Here is a 16688-nt window from a genome sequence, read left to right as displayed (position 1 = left end):
ACACATCTGGTGACCGACCACCCCCTCGTTGCTGACACCGACACATCTGGTGACCGACCACACTCTCTTTGCCGACACACACATCTGGTGACCAACTACACTCTCGTTGCCGACACCAACACATCTGGTGACCGACCACACTCTCGTTGCTGACACCGACACATCTGGTGACCGACCACACTCTCGTTGCTGACACCGACACATCTGGTGACCGACCACACTCCCGTTGCTGACACACACATCTGGTGACCGACCACACTCTTGTTGCCGACACACACATCTGGTGACCGACCACACTCTCGTTGCCGACACCAACACATCTGGTGACCGACCACACTCTCGTTGCTGACACCGACCACCCCCTCGTTGCCGACACACACATCTGGTGACCGACCACACTCTTGTTGCCGACACCGAAACATCTGGTGACCGATCACACTCTCGTTGCCGACACCACACATCTGGTGACCGACCACACTCTCGTTGCTGACACCGCCCACCCCCTCGTTGCCGACACACACATCTGGTGACCGACCACACTCTTGTTGCCGACACCGAAACATCTGGTGACCGATCACACCCTCGTTGCCGACACCACACATCTGGTGACCGACTCCCCTCTCGTTGCCGATACCACACATCTGGTGACCGACCCCCCCCTCGTTGCTGACACCGACACATCTGGTGACCGACCACGCTCTCGTTGCCGACACACACATCTGGTGACCAACCACACTGTCGTTGCCGACACCAACACATCTGGTGACCGACTACCCTCTCGTTGCCGATACCACACATCTGGTGACCGACCACCCCCTCGTTGCTGACACCGACACATCTGGTGACCAACCACACTGTCGATGCCGACACCAACACATCTGCTGCCCGACTACCCTCTCGTTGCCGATACCCACTCTCGTTGCCGACACCACCCATCTGGTGACCGACCACACTCCCGTTGCCGACACCCACATCTGGTGACCGACCACCCCCTCGTTTCCGACACCAACACATCTGGTGACCGACTACCCGCTCGTTGCCGATACCACACATCTAGTGACCGACCACCCCCTCGTTCCTGACACCGACACATCTGGTGATCGACCACCCTCTCGTTGCCTTCCCCAACACACCTGGTGACCGACCACACTCTTGGGCGCGACACCACACATCTGGTGCCCGACCACCCTCTCGTTGCTGCCACCGACACATCTGGTGACCTACCACCCTCTCGTTGCTTACACCGACACATCTGGTGAGCGACCACACTCTCGTTGCCGTCACACACATCTGGTGACCGACTACCCGCTCGTTGCCGATACCACACAACTGGTGACCGACCACCCCCTCGTTCCTGACACCGACACATCTGGGGACCGACCACACTCTTGTTGCCGACACCACACATCTGGTGCCCGACCACCCTCTCGTTGCTGACACCGACCCACCTGGTGACCGACCACCCTCTCGTTGCTGACACCGACACATCTGGTGACCTACCACCCTCTCTTGGGCTCTTATAGCGCCGAAATTATCTTTGACCGACACAATTTGCGACCGACAATTCTTACAACAATCATTTCTCGCAAATTATGTGATTTTCAGTAAATTGTTTTATGCAGGAGAAATTAATACATTTTTGTTTGAAAACAAAATGCCTCAAGGGGTAGGCAGATTGATATCGATCACGTACCTTTCTACACGGGGATTTTCCAGGACTCCTATGGAAATGGTCTCTGCACTGTACTTTTCAATCTGAAAACAAACAACAATGAGACAATAGCACCTAATCAAAAACAAAAATCTATAATTCCAATTAGCTTCGTCATTTTAATCTCACAGTGTTTATATACTGGAGAGATGCTAGCCCAGAATCAATTAAAGTAGTTCTGCGAAACGTAATGTTAATTTCAGTGACGATTTAGGACATTGTTCATAAACCACTAAACAGAAACTAATCGATTGCTTTTGCGGGTATTAAGATGATCATCTTAAAACAATGATATACGCAAAAATGAAAGATAAAGATAATAGAGACAATCATTTTTTTTAAGGAATTGATTTGGCAATTTGTCATGATAACAATGCTTCCGGTTACAGTCCTTATGGAATACATATTGATGATACAAATACGCGATACCGAGGCTGAACCACCTTTCCAAGCCAAAGGTCCATACGTCACATCCTGTCTTTGTTTGGTCGGTCATTATGTTTATACTCTTTGCTTCAGTGTGGATTCTAACAACTGTTGGTGAGTAATTTTTGCAATTGTACTTTTGATATATAGATTTAAACGTATGCTTGAGAATTTTCAGCTATTATGCAACTAGTTCATTCTGAAGACGCCATTTTGAAATCGAATGAGTTTGCCTTTAAACTAATGCATTACAATGTATTGTACAGTTATATAATATGACCTCATAAGACAGTAATGATTTTCTGGAATAGAATGGGGTTTTTTTTAAATAAAAGAAGCACCGAATGTTCAATTATGACTATGCAAAATTGCAAAGCTAAATCAAAGGCTACATTATCAAAAGTATCGACATATTCTCCGTAAAAACATTTTTGTCAAAAAATTATAAAAACAACAACAAAACTATGTGTTTTAGAAAAATTAAGAACGTAGAAAATACGTAATTCTCAATAAAAGATATGTAAATCATCATTTTGTTTATAGATAAAAGAATTAAAATATGGTCTACCTTGCTGAAACCAGAGTCAATTAAGGTGATCCAGAAGGATTATCGGTTATCCAATAGGTAACCTTGTAACCTAAGGCATATCATGGTGTTTTTCACGCCCTGCTTACACGAACAAATACGGCGATAGATTTTGTTCACTTCGTTTATTCCCCTTTTTCTATTAATACATTTAAATCCTGACTATAGGAGCACGGTAGTCTAGTGGAAGGACGCCGGGGTTGCGCGTTCGAGTCACGGCACGGCACTATGTTGTATCTTTGAGTAAGATACTTTACTCCGCTTGTTCCGGTCTACTCATGATCAGCTGTACGTTTAAATGAGAACGTGGTTGGGCAGTGCTACAATTGTAGAATGCTAGTTGTGAGCGCCGAATTGGCAGCAACGGTTGTTTGCTCCCCAGGAAGTTGAGAATGATATTGGCTGGTTCCAAAGGGTCAGGCCCTATAACCACGGATAATAACTTGTAAACCGCTTTGAGACGACCACGACCTAGGTTGTGATAAAGCGGTATGTAAGAACCTCGAATTATTTTGTTTTGTTTTTATTATTAGGTCTAAAAGATAAATTGATAACCATAATTAGCCTTCGGTTACAAGCTAACCGAAGGGAAATGCAAGAACAAGAACATATACATAAGTGATATCTGGTTTTGTATGTATTTGATGTTGTATTATTGTTTTATAGTGACACTTTATCTCTGTTATATGTTGTGATATGTAAATGTTCACGTTTCTGTATTGAACAAGAGGCGGATTGCTTTTAAAATTCGACAAATTCCTGGTCTGCACTGTCGTTAATACTTCTTTGCTTACTAGAGTATGTATCTATTTAAGTAATAAGCTTCACACTTGTTCAGAATGGATCATACTGTCGTTATAACGTATAAAACATAGATATGTATTTTGCAAATAGTTTTTGTTTTCAGGGTATGATAAACATTGTATTTTATCGAAACAAATGAACATGACCTTTGTTTCATAAAAGAATGATTCGAGCAAATATCTTTTTCAACTCCCTGACGATCATACAGCCGTTGCTGCCATTTCGGCGCTCGCAGCTAGCATTCAACAATTCCAGCACTGCCCAACCAGTACTCATTTAAAGCTGCGTAGACGGGAACAAGCGGAGTAAAGTATCTTGCTTAAAGATACAACACAATGCCGTGGTGAATCGAACCCGCAACCCTTGGGTCACAAGCCCGGCGTCCTACCACTAGACGACCGTACCTCCAATGATATGATACAAGGTATTTACTTACGTTGTTATTTTTGTTGGTTTCTCAGGTTCCCGTGGGAGCACGTGCCCTCCCGATTCCGCTCTCCACATTCGTCCACGAGACACCAATGACTATTGCTACTGGCTGCTACTTTCCGAGCAATCTGCCGAGGACAGCAATATGATTTGCCAGGAGGGAGGTGGAATTCTCGCCACGATACCTGACCAGGAGGCGCAACAATTTGTCGAACAGATGGTCATGTCTATGGATGGGTATGTATATCCTTCAAGTCTTCATTTTGTACTTCCCACAGCCAACCATAGCCTCCTTTAAACAAGTCGGACAGAAAGGTATTTCATATGTAACAGGAGTGGAAAACTCGACGGCAAGACCGGGGTTCGAACCCGTGACCTTCCGAACTCTAGACGGACGTTCTTCCAATTGAGCTATCTGGTCGCCGACGATCGACCCAGTCCAGTTCTGCAACACATTTAAAAAGCTGGTTTTCGAGCTTCCTATACTTTTTCTGGACTTTTAAATTAATTTCACAAAGAGTAAATATCTATAAACGTGGTGCATGTGCTTTACAGGTAAGGGTAACTAGCAAATAAACAGCACATTGAATAAAACTGTCTTCGCTGATGTTATCGGTAGTAAACACAGACAAAATTGTTCGCCAGTGAGATTAGATCAACAAATAGAAAAACATGGTTTTGGCTACATAAGTGTGATCAACGAAAAATGAAGGGAAAATATTCTCCTAAAAAATGTGAAAATAAATGTTTTTCTAAAATTTGAATTTTGCAGGGATTTTGAAGCCTTTATCGGCGTCAACGACGTAGCAGAGAACAATGTTTATCAAACTTATGACGGACAGGAGCAGACCTACTTCAACTGGGCAGGGCAACACCTAGACAACATACCGGACTATCAGTGTGTTGTCATCTCCAGAAAGTCATATCTTAAATGGAATGACATTTACTGCTTTTTCAACAAACAGGCAATCTGTTCCAAAGCTATCACAAGAGATGTAACCTATCCGTTATTTGATACTGGATCAAATATACAACGGTCTAGTACGCCACGCTCCGTAGTTGGGAACAGTTCTTCTGCTTTGCATACGGATCGTAAAGAGTCCCATACCAGTCCTTCAGCAGTGCAAAACACAAAACCTAATTTATCTTTAAATGTTAGTGACTATCGTTCTGAAATGAAGCTCAGTTCTACGGTGTCTCAGTTATCGACTTTTATTGATTCACTAAAGTCTTCAGTATCAAACCAAACTGGACCAGGTACGTTCTCTGGTGCAACAAATTTTCGTGATGAAAACTATCAACATTTAGTGAATGGAGGATCAGACGGAAAAGGGAATAAAAAAAATTCAAACCCGATAGTGAAGCCAAGGACAAACACGCCGGTGATTCGTGAATCTGACAAACAAGTGAAAAAAGGGCCAGACACAAAACTGAATCAACGGTCAGAAACACATGTGAATCAAATGTCAGAAACTTTTGTTCACGTTAATCAAGGATCGGACGCATCAGTGAATCAAGGGTCAAACATACCAATGAATCCGGTGTCAGCTAGTCCTGTGAATCAGAGGACACATATACCTGTAAATCAAAAGCAAAACACACATGTGGAACAAGGGTCAGACACACCTGTGATTCAAAGGTCATCAAAAACGGGAAGAAAGAAAGAGTCAGACTTACCAGTGAATAAAGTGTCAAACACACCTTCTAATATAGGACCAATTCCATATATTGGTAGGTGGTCAGAAGCACCAGTTAATCATTTGTCAACCATAGCCGTGGGTCAAGGGTCAGACGCATCTTTAAATCGAGTGGCAGGCACACCAAAACATGAAAGACAAGGCATGACAATGAATCCAGTTGGAGGAACGCTTGTGAACCAAGGGCTGCACACATCAGTGAATCAAAAGTCAGATACACCGGATAGTCAAGGCTCAAACACAACAGGAAATAGACAGCCAAATGTTCAAGTTAATAAAGGATCAGACGTACATGTAAATCTAGGGTCACCAACACCTGTTGATCAAGTATCAGGCACGCAAGTTAATCATGGGCAAACCACACCTGTGAATCAATGGTCAGACGTATCAGTAGATCAAGGCACAACCATACCCGTTGGTCAGGAGTCAGACGCTAGCTTTATTCAAGGATCAACCATACCTGATGGTCAAGACTCAAGCGCACCAATTAATCAAGTGTCAACCACACCTGTTGGTCAAAAATCAGACACTATATTTAATCAAGGGCCAACCACACCTGTGATTCAAGGGTCAGACACGCTAGTTAAACAAGGGCCAACCACACCTGTTGGTCAATGGTCAGACGATCAAGCAAATCAAGGTTCAAAAACACCTGTTGGTCAAGAATCAGACATACCGGTGAATCCAGAATCAGATGCCCCATTTAGTCAAGGATCAACCACAACTGTTGGTCAAGAGTCAGCAGTATCAGACACTCAATGGCCTTTCACACTTGTGTACTTAGCGTCAGACACACCAGTTATTCAAGGGTCAACAGCACCTCTTGGTCAAGAGTCAGACACACGAAATACTCAAGGGTCAATCACACCTATTGGTCAAGAGCCAGGCATAGCAGTTAATCAAGGACCAGGCGCTCCAGGTAATCAAAGGCCTACAACCCGTGTGAATCAAGGGTTACCCACACATGTCAGTCAACAGACGCACGCACCCTTTATTCCAGGATCAAGTATACGTATTGGTCAAGAGTCAGATACACAAGCTACTCAAGGGTCAACCACGCCTATTGGTAAAGATTCAGTCGCACCAGCTAATCAAGGATCAACCAATCAAGATTCAGACGCACCCTTTACTCAAGGGTCAGCAACACCTGCTAGTCAAGATTCAGATGCACCCTTCATTCAAGGGTCAGCCATACCTATTGGTCAAGAGTCAGACACATCCGTTCTTCAAGGGTCAGCCAAACCTGCTGGTCAAGAGTCAGACGCATTCGTTATTCAAAAGTCAGTCGTTACTGTTGGTCAAGAATCAGACGTACCCGTTATACAAGGGTCAGCCATACATATTGGTCAAGAATCAGACGCATCCGTTGTTCAAGGGTCAGCCAACCCTGCTGGTGAAGAGTCAGATGCGTTCGTTATTCAAAAGTCAGTCGTCACTGTTGGTCAAGAATCAGACGTATCCGTTAAACAAGGGTCAGCCATACATATTGGTCAAGAATCAGACACATCCGTTATTCAAGGGTCAGCCAAACCTGCTGGTCAAGAGTCAGACGCATTCGTTATTCAAAAGTCAGTCGTTACTGTTGGTCAAGAATCAGACGTATCCGTTAAACAAGGGTCAGCCATACATATTGGTCAAGAATCAGACGCATCCTTTAATCAAGGATCAGTCATACCTGCTGGTCAAGAGTCATATGCATTCGTTATTCAAAAGTCAGTCGTTACTTTTGGTCAAGAATCAGACGTACCCGTTATACAAGGGTCATCCGTATCTATTGATCAATTGTCAAACACACCAACTAGTCAAGGGTCAGCCACACCTGTCAGTCACAATTCAGCTGCTACCTCTATTCAAGGGTCAGGCACACCTGCTGGTCAAGAATTAGAATCATCCTATATTCAAGGGTCAACCATACCTACTGGTCAAGAATCAGAAGCATTCGTTGTTCAATGGTCAGCCGTTACTGTTGGTCAAGAGTCAGACGTACCCGTTATACAAGTGTCATCCATACCTTTTAATCAAAAGTCAGACGAATCAGTTGATCAAGTGACAGTTGCACCAGTGAAACACATTTCAGTTATTCCAACGTCAGACAAATCAGTGAGTCAAAATTTGAACTCATCAGCAGATCATCATTCAAACAAACCAGTTAATTTAACAGTGAATCAGAGGCCAAACCCTTCAGTGAATCAAGGATCAGGCACTGCATTGAATCAAGGGCCAGACATATCTGCGAATCAGAGGCAAGACACCACAGTAGATCATGGGTTTACTAAACCAGACAAACCAGTTAAGCAACGGTCAGACTTACCAGTGAATCAATGGTCAGACTTGCCAGTGAATCAAGGGTCAGATAAACCAGTGAATACAGGGTCAGACAACCCAGTGAATCAAGGTTCAGACATACCAGTGAATACCGTGTCAGATAAACCAGCGAATCAAGGGTCATATATACCAGTGAAGCAAGGGTCAGACTTACCAGTGAATCAAGGGCCAGGCATACCAGCGAATCAAGTGACAAACATACCAGTAAATACAGGGTCAGACAACCTAATGTATCAAGATTCAGACATACCAGTGAATACAAGGTCAGACATACCAGTGAATACAGGGTCAGACAAACCAGTGAATACAGGGTCAGACAAACCAGTGAATCAAGGGTCAGACAACCCAGTGAATACAGAGTCAGACAATCCAGTGAATACAGGGTCAGACAAACCAGTGAATACAGGGTCAGACAAACCAGTGAATCAAGAGTCAGACAACCCAATGAATACAGCGTCAGACATACCAGTGAATACAGGGTCAGACAAACCAGTGAATACAGGGTCAGACATACCAGTGAATAAAGGGTCGGACAATCCAGTGAATAAAGGGTCAGATACCACAGTGAATCAAGAGTCAGACACTACAGTGAATCAAGGGTCAGAAACTACATTGAATCAAGGGTCAGACATACCAGTGAATAAAGGGTCGGACATACCAGTGAATAAAGGGTTAGACACTACAGTGAATCAAGGATCAGACACTACAGTGAATCAAGGGTCAGAAACTACATTGAAACAAGGGTCGGACATACCAGTGAATAAAGGGTTAGACACTACAGTGAATCAAGGATCAGACACTACAGTGAATCAAGGGTCAGACACCACAGTGAATCAAGGGTCTGAAACTACAGTGAATCAAGGGTCAGAAACGACATTGAATCAAGGGTCAGACATACCAGTGAATAAAGGGTCGGACATACCAGTGAATAAAGGATCAGACACTAGAGTGAATCAAGGGTCAGACATCACAGTGCATCAAGGATCAGAAACTACAGTGAATACTGGGTCAAACATACCAGTGAATACAGGATCAGACAACCCTGTGAATACAGGGTCAGACACCAAAGTAAATCAAGGGTCTGACATACCAGTTAATCAAGTGTCAGACATTACAGTGAATACAGGGTCAGACACTACAGTGAATCAAGGGTCTGATATACCAGTGAATCAAGGTTCAGACACTAAAGTGAATATAGGGTCATATATACCAGTAAATGAAGGGTCAGAGATCACAGTGAATAAAGGGCCACACACCACAGTAAATAAAGGGTCAGACACTGCAGTGAATACAGGGTCAGACACCACAGTGAACAAAGGATCAGACACCACAGTGAATCATGGGTTAGACAAAACAGTGAATAAAGGGTCAGTCACCACAGTGAATACATGGTCAGACATTCCAGTAATTAAAGGTTCAGATATACCAGTGAATACAGGGTCAGACACCACAGTGAATAAAGGGCCACACACCACAGTGAATAAAGGATCAGACACTGCAGTGAATAAAGGGTCAGACACCACATTGAACAAAGGGTCAGACATACCAGTGAATAAAGGATCAGACACCACAGCGAATTATGGGTTAGACAAAACAGTGAATAAAGGGTCAGATATACCAGTGAATACAGGGTCAGACAACACAATGAATAAAGGGCCACACACTACATTGAATAAAGGGTCAGACACCACAGTGAATACCGGGTCAGACATATCAGTGAATACAAGGTCAGACAATCCAGTGAATACAGGGTCAGACACCAAAGTGAATACAGGGTCAGACACCACAGTGAACAAAGGGTCAGACATACCAGTGAATAAAGGATCAGACACCAGAGTGAATTATGGGTCAGACAAATCAGTGAACAAAGCGTCACATCCCACAGTGAATACAGGGTCAGACATTCCAGTAAATAAAGGTTCAGATATACCAGTGAATACAGGGTCAGACAACAGAGTGAATAAAGGGCAACACACCACAGTGAATAGAGGCTCAGATATAACAGTGAATACAGGGTCAGACATACTAGTGAATACAGGGTCAACCAATCCAGTAAATACAGGGTCAGACACCAAAGTGAATACAGGGTCAGACACCACAGTGAACAAAGGGTCAGACATACCAGTGAATAAAGGGTCAGACACCATAGTGAATACATGGTCAGACACCCCAGTGAATACAGGCTCAAACACCACAGTGAACAAAGGTTCAGACACACCAGTGAACACAGGATCAGACACCACATTGAATCATGGGTCAGACAAAACAGAGAATAAAGGGTCAGACCCCACAGTGAATACAGGGTCAGACACCCCAGTGAATACAGGGGCAGACACCACAGTGAACAAAGGTTCAGACATACCAGTGAATACAGGATCAAACACCACAGTGAATCATGGGTCAGACAAAACAGTGAATAAAGGGTCAGACCCCACAGTGAATACAAGGTCAGAAATACCTGTAAATAAAGGGTCAGATATACCAGTGAATACATGGTCAGACAACAAAGTGAATAAAGAGCCACACATCACAGTGAATAAGGGTTCAGACACTAAAGTGAATAAAGGGTCAGACACCACAGTGAACAAAGGATCAGACACCACAGTGAATCATGGGTTAGTCAAAACAGTGAATAAAGGATCAGTTACCACAGTGAATACAGGGTCAGACATTCCAGTAAATAAAGGTTCAGATATACCAATGAATACAGGGTCAGACAATACAGTGAATAAAGGGCCACACACCACAGTGAATAAGGGGTCAGACACCACAGTGAATAGAGGATCAGATATAACAGTGAATACTGGGTCAGACATATCAGTGAATACAGGGTCAACCAATCCAGTGAATACAGGGTCAGACACCAAAGTGAATACAGGGTCAGACACCACATTGAACAAAGGGTCAGACATACCAGTGAAAAAAGGACCAGACACCACAGTGAATACAGGGTCAGACATACCAGTGAATACAGGGTCAGACACCACAGTGAATACAGGGTCAGACATACCAGTGAATACAGGGTCAACCAATCCAGTGAATACAGGGTCAGACACCAAAGTGAATACAGGGTCAGACACCACATTGAACAAAGGGTCAGACATACCAGTGAAAAAAGGACCAGACACCACAGTGAATACAGAGTCAGACATACCAGTGAATACAGGGTCAGACAACACAGTGAATACAGGGTCACACACCACAGTGAACAAAGGTTCAGACATACCAGTGAATACAGGATCAGACAACACAGTGAATAAAGTCCCACACACCACTGTAAATAAAGGGTCAGACACCACAGTGAATACAGAGTCACACATATTAGTGAATACAGGGTCAGACAATCCAGTGAATACAGGGTCAGACACCACAGTGAATACAGGGTCAGACAACAAAGTGAATAAAGGGTCAGACAACACAGTGAATACATGGTCAGACACCACAATGAATAAAGGGTCAGGCTCTTCGGTGAATCAAGGATCAGAAAGTACAGTGAATCAAGGGTCTGAAAACCCAGTGAATACAGGGTTAGACAAAACAGTGAATAAAGAGTCAGTCACCACAGTGAATACAGGGTCAGACATTCCAGTAAATAAAGATTCAGAAATACCAATGAATAAAGGGTCAGACACCACAGTGAATAGAGGGTCAGACACCACAGTGAATACAGGATCAGACATACCAGTGAATACAGGGTCAGACACCACAGTGAATAAAGGGTCAGACAACACAGTAAATAAAGGGTCAGACACCACAGTGAATACAGGGTCAGACAACACAGTGAACAAAGGGTCAGACATACCAGTGAATAAAAGGTCAGACACCACAGTGAATAAAGGGTTAGACACCACAATGAATACAGGGTCAGACATACCAGTGAATACAGGGTCAGACACCACAGTGAATAAAGGGTCAGACAAACCAGTGAATAAAGGGTCGGACACAACAGTAAATAAAGGGTCAGACACTACAGTGAATACAGGATCAGACACCACAGTGAATCATGGGTCAGACAAAACAGTGAATAAAGGATCAGTCACCACAGTGAATACAGGGTCAGACACCACAGTTAATAAAGGGCCACACACCACAGTGAATAAAGGGTCAGACACCACAGTGAATACAGAGTCACACATATCAGTGAATACAGGGTCAGACACCACAGTGAACAAAGGGTCAGATATACCAGTGAATAAAGGGTCAGACACCACAGTGAATAAAGGGTCAGACATACCAGTGAATAAAGGGTCAGACACCATAGTGAATACAGGGTCAGACACCACAGTGAATACAGGGTCAGGCACCACAGTGAATACAGGGTCAGACAATCCAGTGAATACATGGTCAGACACCACAGTGAATAAAGGGACAGACACCACAGTGAATAAAGGGTCAGACACCACAGTGAATACAGATTCACACATATCAGTGAATACAGGGTCAGACACCACAGTGAACAAAGGGTCAGACATACCAGTGAATAAAGGGTCAGACACCAGAGTGAATACAGGGTCAGACATACCAATGAATAAAGTGTCAGACTCTTCAGTGAATCAAGGATCAGAAACTACAGTGAATCAAGGGTCAGAAACAACAGTGAATCAAGGATCTGACAACCCAGTGAATAAAGGGCCAGACATACCAGTGAATCAAGGGTCAGACAAACCAGTGAAAACAGGGTCAGACATACCAGTGAATCAAAGGTCAGACAAGCCTGTGCATCAAGGATCAGACAACCCAGTGAATACAGGGTCAGACGTCACAGTAAATCAAGGGTTAGACATACCAGTGAATCAATGGTCAGACACTACAGTGAATCAAGGGTCTGACATACCAGTGAATCAAGCGTCAGACACTACAGTGAGTACAGGGTCAGACATACCAGTGAATAAAGGGCCAGACACCACAGTGAATAAAGGGTCAGACACCACAGTGAATAAAGGGTCAGACATACCAGTGAATAAAGGGTCAGACACCACAGTGAATACAGGGTCAGACACCACAGTGAATACAGGGTCAGACACCACAGTGAATACAGGGTCAGACATATCAGTGAATACAGGGTCAGACAATCCAGTGAATACATGGTCAGACACCACAGTGAATAAAGGGTCAGACACCACAGTGAATAAAGGGTCAATCACCACAGTGAATAAAGGGTCAGACACCACATTGAATAAAGGGTCAGACATACCAGTGAATAAAGGGTCAGACACCACAGTGAATACAGGGTCAGACACCACAGTGAATACAGGGTCAGACACCACAGTGAATACAGGGTCAGACATATCAGTGAATACAGGGTCAGACAATCCAGTGAATACATGGTCAGACACCACAGTGAATAAAGGGTCAGACACCACAGTGAATAAAGGGTCAATCACCACAGTGAATAAAGGGTCAGACACCACATTGAATAAAGGGTCAGACATACCAGTGAATAAAGGGTCAGACACCACAGTGAATACAGGGTCAGACACCACAGTGAATACAGGGTCAGACACCACAGTGAATACAGGGTCAGACAATCCAGTGAATACATGGTCAGACACCACAGTGAATAAAGGGACAGACACCACAGTGAGCAAAGGGCCAGACACCACAGTTAATCAAGACATACCAATGAGTCAAACATCTATAACACCAGTATTTCAGAGGTCAGAAGTGTCATTGAATCCACTTAAAGACGAAGCCAGGAATCTAAACACACCAATAAATCAGGTGTCTGATACACCAGTGAATGAAGTGTTAGATACAACAAAGATATTAGTATCTACCGGAGGTGTTCATCTAACAACAACTAATACATTGTCGACCACATCAATGGATCCTCAGGGAGCAAGACCAGCCATGTCAGCACAACCAGTCAATATAATGGAGCAGCCACAAGCAGATATTATTGGTGAGTCTGACATTGAGACTAGAATTAATTATTCCCAATGGTTAACAACATCCATATATCAGTCGCCTCTTTTATCTCAATAATTAAACGATAGATAATTATATGTTCAATATTACTATTACTCATCCTTTTAATAAAAACAAACCAGAATAGGCTGTTTATATAAAAAGTGATGACTATTTCTATTTGGAAGTTTTAATGATTTTCACCGTATTTGCCAGAAGTATACAATGAAACATTGATAATCTGTCGCCATTTTCGAGATGCAACTAGGCATTCTATCGAAGTTTTGCTTATATAAACGAAAGGCATCACATTTCTTCTATTAATTAATTCAAATGATATTATATAGAGGTTCCCCGTACATGAACGAGCTAGAGGGCATCATAGTGTGGTAATATTTCATATAAACCAGTAAAATTATTTCGAAGTTTTACTCTCTATATTATATCGATGTTTTACCGTACATGTCTTAGTAACACATGCGTCATAAACATGCAATTTATCAATTTAAAAAGGGTGTTAATCATGCTGCACTGCAGTACTTCTTTTCCGGAAGTCACCGGATATGACGTCAGGCGCATTTTATTTTTACAACACACCACTCGCATCGAGGTAAAGGATATACCCTCTATAGTATTGCCGAATCAAAACCGCTTTCCAAACACTAACGCCTTAAAGGACCAAGGTTATGAACAATTTTAAAATAATCACTTTCAATTTCGGAGACAATCTAGGGATCTTTCCAAACGTTCTGCTGCAAATTGTCCTAATCTGGATGCCTTCGCTGACACCGATACAAATCACTGTCTGTCCTTTTTTATGAAAAAGAGATTATATTTCGATAAATAATTACGGAATATATTACGTCATAAAAATAAGAATTATGTACCGTTGTCCTCAGAATCACGTTAAATATTTGAATGGTTTGGGTCACATTCTCATCCAGGTAGTTTTGTTAATATCGATCAGACGTACATATTTCTCCTTTCGCACAAATACAACATATTTGAAGATAAAGATGATCAAAACTGGAGCTGATCTCATGGTGGTTTTTTTTCATTGTTTGACAAAATCTTTAAAAGACTTTTTTTCTGCATAACATACCAAACATGGAAACCCAAAAGTTTTTTTCTAATATGGTAGAACGTAAATCAAGACGCACAAATCAAATCAAGACGAACAAGTCAAATCTTAAACATTGCAAATCAAAGAAAAATCCATTCCATCCCGTGGTTATCTTCAGTCAAAGAACAAAATGGAAAGCAGAAACAATCACAACAAAGCTTGGTGAAATGTTCCATGATTGAAATAAAGAAATGGTCATGTACCCAAATTTTCTAAGAAGACAGCCACTTGAGAGAAGGCAAGACTGTTTTCGCCTTCACATTTAAAATGTTTAAGATCAAAGAAAAATCAAATCCAAAAATCCTCAAAATCAATATTCAATACGTCCTCGCCAACGGATTTATTCATAAAAAAATTAAAGACGAATCGGGTGTCTCAAAGTAATATCACTCTGACATAGAGAAGCTATGGATTTAATATTCTCGAGTTTCCCAAACTCTGTAAACAAATCCTGACAGCAGAGGAACTTTTGTTCTTTGGCAGAAAGAAAGCCACGCTGTAAAATGTTTTCTTCTTTGACATGCAATATCTAAAATGTTAATTTATTCTGTCCCATACAATTCTGTTCTTAAGTGTCCTAGAGCAACTGGGTTTCCACATTTGGTTAGGTTTGCTAAAAATAAAACTTTAACTCACCGTTATCGACGTCATACCATTAGTCTATGACTACCATTGACGCATCTACTTTAGTGTTACTGGTAAAAGGATTTTTATCTATGCTAGTTCTTGTCTGTGGCAAATATTGGGAAAATCAGCTTTTATTTTGAAAGTCTATTTCTTCAAATATTGTCTTTGAGTGACAGGCGAAAAGTTTAAAAGATTTCAACATGTTGTAGTGGGTGACAATTCCTATTTTTTTTTATAAATTATCTTTACTTTCCAGGTTGATACATAACATTAAGCAAATATTAAAATAAAACTACTTTTCTGAATTTTTATCTAACCCTCCTATTCTGAATTTTAATTTTTTGACATTTGTATGTCGAATGCGCCAAGGTTCTTACGATTTGTAGTGGAATTCGGAAGAGATATCTGAGTTGCTTCAGAAGTGAAAAGTTCAAAACCCCGTTCCGGATTTTGACACGTTATTTGTACTGTAGGAGGTAGTAAATTCTTACCTCGATGTCAGCAGTTTGTTGTTCTAACAAAGGTACCTTTATCATGTCATGTGACAAAGAGCGTCGGGTTGTACCTTCAAAACACCGACCAGTCAAAAATGAATCTAATGAATAGACTCACACGAGTTATTTCCCTTCCCTCACGGCAAAACCTTGGTACCCTGATAACATTTTCCAATAATCCAGAATATTGCTGGTTAATCGTTATTGCCTCTTTTCATCCAAACTTTATGCTCCATTGTCAAAAAAAGAAGAATATATATATATATGGGGCAAAGAAGTAATTCCAACAGTGTGGACAAGTTTAGGTTGTCAAATTTTCGGAGCGATCCGCTCCTTTATCAAGACACAGTGAAACAGAACAGTTACATGTACATATACATCATATTACAAGAAGATAGAACTGATATACTATAATTGAAAATATAGCTATTATATAAAACCAATAGTCCCCTCGGCTAAAGACAGCCGAAGGCAGCAATTAAGCTGAGAGCATCGCGGACAAGGAACGCTGATAGTCTAAATATCAGAACGCTCGCTGGCTCTGCTCTATAGCGAAAGT

At 42.3% G+C, this 16688-nt stretch overlaps 1 protein-coding gene across 1 annotated transcript in view; it reads left to right on the top strand.

The window, feature by feature from the left end:
• Window positions 1-2183: 2183 nt before the first annotated feature.
• Window positions 2184-16688, top strand: part of LOC110445448 — an 18165-nt gene continuing 3660 nt past the window's right edge. The window contains exons 1-3 of the mRNA XM_021490086.1: window positions 2184-2251; window positions 3989-4193; window positions 4729-13880. Coding sequence (XP_021345761.1) covers window positions 2209-2251; window positions 3989-4193; window positions 4729-13880 — 9400 coding nt within the window. The 5' untranslated portion in view covers window positions 2184-2208. The remainder of the gene's footprint in view (window positions 2252-3988; window positions 4194-4728; window positions 13881-16688) is intronic.

This window comes from Mizuhopecten yessoensis, unplaced genomic scaffold (assembly GCF_002113885.1).
Source record: "Mizuhopecten yessoensis strain PY_sf001 unplaced genomic scaffold, ASM211388v2 scaffold2307, whole genome shotgun sequence".
Taxonomy (NCBI): Eukaryota; Metazoa; Mollusca; class Bivalvia; order Pectinida; family Pectinidae; genus Mizuhopecten; species Mizuhopecten yessoensis.
The sequence above is the reverse complement of the archived record's forward strand: the minus strand, read 5'-3'. Positions and strand labels throughout refer to the sequence as shown.